The 5,859-nt window shown below is 32.3% G+C and overlaps 1 protein-coding gene across 1 annotated transcript; it reads left to right on the top strand.

Annotated features, from left to right (window-relative positions):
* The first annotated feature begins 378 nt into the window (after window positions 1-378).
* On the top strand, window positions 379-2,116 carry LOC108913960 (protein snail homolog Sna-like). The gene is made up of 2 exons (XM_018719626.2): window positions 379-583; window positions 705-2,116. Exons 1-2 carry the CDS (start codon window positions 505-507, stop codon window positions 1,694-1,696), a joined length of 1,071 nt encoding a protein of 356 aa, XP_018575142.1. The 5' UTR covers window positions 379-504; the 3' UTR covers window positions 1,697-2,116.
* The last annotated feature ends 3,743 nt before the right edge of the window (window positions 2,117-5,859 follow it).

Below are 5,859 nucleotides of genomic sequence, written 5' to 3'. Positions count from 1 at the left end.
ATTAAAGTCTCCTTCATGCAACGAACAAAAGCTGTAACAGCACCGCAATGGCAATTACGCAACGTCTTGCTAAATCTGGTTTAGCGTAGCGCGCAATACGAAAATGAACACATAAAAAATCGGCCTGTCATTTAATCTATCCACCGACAAACTTAAGCCACCTAACAGTATAACAATATAGTCTTTTTACCATATCCTATTCAGAAGCACACCTGCTTAACTCCCTCCATCTGAGGAAAGCTCCTCGATTGGGTGCCAGCCCGCTTCTGGCAGATCATTGGTGCACCGGCACGTGCACGGAAAGTGGTGGGGAGACGGTTAATAACTAGGTATTCCCTGTTTCCTGATTCAGAATCGGTTCAGCTGACTAAGAGAGCTTATCGTGGCTTAGTATAGAGTTACAACGTTATACGTTACGTTAGTTTTAGTTACTGTATTGGACTTTGTGTTTTTCGATTTAGTGTTACAATTTTTGGATTAAGTTTTGTGTGAGTGCCTGTGAATATGCCTGTTACAATCATGGCTAAGAACTATGCACATTGCCCACTCAAAAAGAGGCCCATCGTGTTCGATGATATACCAGGTGTGTACCAATCTAAAAAATATGAATTATTATAAAATCCAAATACTGATTCCAACATAACATTTAAAAACGTTTTAAACAAAACTTGTTTTCGTGACTAATATTTTTATTTTCTTTGCAGACGAACCAGAAAATCTGTCAACGAAACCTGAGGATCTGAGCAGGAATGGTCGTTTGGCATCTGTATCGCCTTCGTCATCACCTGCACTGTCTCCAGCTTCACCTCAGTCTTCAATGTCCAATTCACCACCGTCTTCTCCACCTATGTCTTCGCCATCACCGACGCACTTCTTATACCAACCACCTATTAAAGTGGAACCTCGCATAGAGTATCCTATCCCAATAAGTCCAGAATATGCTCCTCAAACATGGCATCGAAGTGTTGCTCCAATGTATCATCCAGCTTACCATTACATGCCTTATCCATACCATCACGAAAACGTGTACATGGGTCCTACATCACCGTACAGAGATAGTTCCTTATCGCCACCACACCATGTGCAACAACCTCTCCAACCTCTGGCATTGAGACCAACAGTGTATTCCTCCATAGACCAGAATTCCCTGAGCCCAAACAGTTCAACTACTTCTCCACCACCGCAAACGGTTTCATCAGCTGAAGATTTGTCGGAAAAGCGAAGACAAGGGATCAGACACCAATGCCCTGACTGCGGAAAAAGTTACTCAACATTTTCCGGTTTATCGAAACATCGCCAGTTTCACTGTGCTGCCGGTGAAGGTCCAAAAAAATCTTTCAGTTGTAAATATTGTGAGAAAGTGTACGTTTCGCTCGGCGCCCTGAAGATGCACATCAGAACCCATACATTGCCCTGCAAATGCACCATCTGCGGAAAAGCGTTTTCAAGGCCATGGCTGCTGCAGGGTCACATCCGCACCCACACAGGTGAAAAGCCATTTTCTTGTACTTACTGTAACAGAGCGTTCGCTGATAGGTCAAATCTTAGGGCCCACCTTCAGACACACTCTGACGTGAAAAAATATTCTTGCACTAGCTGCAGCAAAACGTTTTCGAGAATGTCTCTGCTCACGAAACATACCGAGGGCGGATGTACAGGGGGTTCTACGTTAATGCACCCAGAAAAAATGTACTAGTTCTTCGTAGTTAAGTTTTGTTACTATTATTTATTTATTATTTTCTCGTATACCCTTTGATCTATCGTTAGAACATTCCGCTTACATTTCGGTTCCTTTTTTGTAACAGTATTTATTAATAATATTTTGATAAATAGTGCCTTTTGAAAAGACTGAATAAAACTGAAAATTATGTACAAATGAATCCTACCACAATTTGTATATAAATGTACTTAGCTTTTAAGAAAATTTAATATATTTTTGTAAATACTTTATCAAATTAGTGAATGATGTAATGGATAAAAACGGTGTTTTAGAATTACAATTCAGCTAAAATAGTGTTTTTGTCTGAAAGTGAATTCACTATTATTTTCTAGTCAAATGAAGTGTTGTAACTTCTATAACGTTATAATTATGCCATTGTATAGTGCCTTATTTAGTCTTATTGAGCATATAAAAATTTTATACTATTTAATAAAAAGTGTTACTTTATACATGTTCTGTTTATTCCGACATTCCACAATTCCTTGGTCACTGTTAGACCTCATTTATAGGTAATATTTTAAATAGCACCTAGTACAATATTCTTATAAATTGATTTTTGGGAATGCTTTCCAATATGTTTCAAGATAAATTAGATAATAGCGTTACTGAAAAATCATAGAAGGGAAAGATGTGAGATAAATTGATAAATGAAATCAAAAGTAAAAATATGTAGGTAATGATATACATGTCAAATATATTTATAGAACACTTTTAATACATAGTTAATAAGGAATAGCTTTTTTTTAATAATTTTCTCTTTACGAAGTGTTTCCTTACTAAATCTATGATAATAAAATTGCAATATAGAACTTTTTGAAAGTGTAAAACACCTGTTTATATAATATTAAATTTCAAAAATTATGGATGTACAAAATATTTAATTTAATTTATTTGTGACTAGCAGGTACATAAATAACCAAGTTTATTTTCAAATTTTTTCTACTTTTTATATATTTTAAGGTGTACGTTTTGAGAAAAGTTGTTGGGATTAGGAACTTGTTTTTAAAACTAAGCCTGGTACAACTGATAATACCTACTTACCTATATTTGATCAATTAATCAATTATGTTCTTACTTATAAGAAGTATGCACACAACAAAATTATTAACCAGTATTGTTTAGAGACAATATTGCAATCAGTACAAATATTAGTACTCTATGCCTAAATTACCTATAAATGATAAATACCCTCATAGAGATAAGAATACTGAATTTAATATTATTTCTACAAAATGATGCCTATTTGGATTTTGTCTGAAGCCAGTAAATTTTTTGAACAATAATCCTGAACTGAGTGGGTGAAATTTTAAATTTGCTTCTTTCCTTCCTCAGACAATGAGCAAATTCGAATAAACAATTTAAATCTTACTATGTATAAAAAATTAGTTTTATTTTTATTTTCGCTCCCTTACCGACTTTACAGAATGTTTTCCAGGTGTCTCCACTCTCTCTATTTGTAGTAATGGAAAATAGCTATTATCTTGTAGTAGCATTATCCTTATAATTAAAACTGATGATAGGCGACGTACTATAATGTTCCTGCATTAACTATATTATCTTGGATTATTTACAATACATGAACAACAACATTTATGGAGAGGTCAGGTATAAATTCGATCAAAATGAAACTATCATAATTGCTCAATGCATACAAGATGTTCCATTTAAGACGGATTCCTTCCATTATTCTGGAAATCCCAATAATACAAAAAAGTGTTTCGAATAAAATTTTGACCAACTTAATTTCTTTACATTTTTAAATTATTTAACGTCATACAGGGTGTTTCATTTCTTCTAAATCTTGTCTAACTTTATTTTTTTCAAATGAAACACCCTGTATTATTGAATTATTTAATTTCTTGTTGAATTTAAATCCGATTTTTATATTGATATTGTATCTGAAAGTTACTATTAAAATGTTTTTATTTAATTTTTAATTTCCGGAAATATAAAATATATTTCCGAATTTAAACATGACAACAGGATATGGTTTTTATGATTTATTCAAGAATCAATAAAACTATTTACTGCAATGCTTATCTGATACATTTCATATAGAAAAATATGTAGTTAGAATTACAGACCTCAGAATGACAAGCTTTTCAATAACATATATTTTGATTTTATGCAAATAATGAAACATGACATTTGGAGATGTAAAATTTAATTTCAACTCGATTTTATTAAGGTGTGCTGGGACCTGTTTCTAATAAATATTCACTGTACTTAATTTTCTTTTGTTGGAACTCTCGCGTTGAAAAGTCATCAAATAATAATGAAATAATACACTGGGTGTTTAGTTAGAAAAAATTGAGTTATACAATGTCCAGAAGAAATTGGACACCCTGTATGATACAAAATGATTTTAAAATATGGAGAAAACTATTTGGTGTAATTTTTATTTCGGATTTATCCACTATATGCGACACATGACTTTAGAAAAATATAAATTTACAAAAAAAAAGAAAAACGTAACGATCTGAAAGAAGACGACTTTTTTAAATTTTTGTTTTAATAATCTTTATCATAAAAATGTTATGTATAAAAAATTAAAATACTGCATTTAAAAAAGTTATGATCAATTTTCTAATCAATAAGAGCTTTTAATTCCTTTCAGGATTCAGAATTTTGATTTAACCGGTGAAACTTCTCGCTAAAACAAAATAATTAGTCAAGTATTCCTTTGTTCCAAGATGCCTCCTTACAAATATATAGGGTGTTGATTAAAAAGTTGAATTTTCTTAATATTTCCAGAACGTCTTAACAAATTTAATGTAATAAATGTCACTGTCAATTGTTACTCACCTGTGAGAAACCAACAGAGTACTAAAGGTTAGCAACGCGCAGTCAGCACGATGGTGAACATTAAAAAAATTGCGACTGGAAATAATCTGTTTTTTAGATATAGCTTGCACTTATGCTTTTGTTTGGTTATCAAAGCATGGATTTTTCCATCTGGATTTTAGAAACACATTTAAATAAAAATAATTACATCTCAATAATGATTGTAAGTAATAAACAGATTATTTGCGATATTAGTCAATGGTACAACATTTTTTCCACCAAAGTTCACCATAGTGGCGGTTACACGTCACTGGTTTTTAGTATTCTGCTGGTTTCTCATACGAGAGTAGCATTTGACAGTGATATTTACTGCGTCAAATTTTAAAACAATCTGTTAAGACGTATTGGAAATATTAAGAAAATGCTATTTTTTAACGAACTTGAACACCCTGAAACTTTGTAAGGAAGCATTTTGGTACAAAGGTTTTTTTATAAAATTGGTTTTAGCGAGAAGTTTCAGTTAGACCTAATTATAACTTACCCTGTATATATTCTAAAAATAGATTAATTAAAATAAGTTATGATACCATATTATAAAAGGACTGATGTAATGTAATTCCATTAATAGTGAGTTTTTGGAATAAAGAAAATAAAAAAAAAGGTAGGTACATGTTTAGTAGTCAGTTTTGTTTCCGGGACAATAAGAGTAATCATATATTAAAGATCACACCTTGTAATTTGAAATGTAAGACGGATTTTTAGTGGAAAGTTAATCTGCTCAAGCATGTATATATATCCCGGCCGAGTAGGCATTTTGAATACGGAAATTAACATGCATCAGTATTAAAATTGCAAAAAACTGTTATGAATAATACGCCACGTTAATTAATTACGATGAGTCACAACATTAATTCATGTATTCGCTTGTGGGTAACAGAAATGAAATCGTAGGCAGGTGAAGTGTACAAATAACCTGTTGGAGAAGACCTACAAATAAACTAAAAAAACTGACTTAATTGAAATACAATTGAATATTGTTTGAAAGACCGTGAAAACCATGATTTATATTATCACTCAAGTTGCCAGGCATATCCATCTAATGCAGTCTTTGAAAAATGTTTGACGATATCTCACAGTCATTCTTGTAAATGAACCTCAATATGCAGATCGAAAAATATTCACAACAATAGAGTACTGTTAATGTTTCCTAACAGGGACGTTACAAATAGGGCAGCTATCTAGAACTCATTGAAGGTGGGTCCACGAGCACATATATTATACGATATTTTTCCGTTTCGCATAAATTCAGGTTAATACATTTCCTGCAACATGTGACATGTCAGAGATTTAAAACT

The sequence above is a fragment of the Anoplophora glabripennis genome, unplaced genomic scaffold (assembly GCF_000390285.2).
Source record: "Anoplophora glabripennis isolate ALB-LARVAE unplaced genomic scaffold, Agla_2.0 scaffold604, whole genome shotgun sequence".
NCBI classification, from domain to species: Eukaryota; Metazoa; Arthropoda; class Insecta; order Coleoptera; family Cerambycidae; genus Anoplophora; species Anoplophora glabripennis.
Note: the sequence above shows the minus strand (reverse complement) of the source record. Positions and strands in the feature narration are given on the sequence as shown.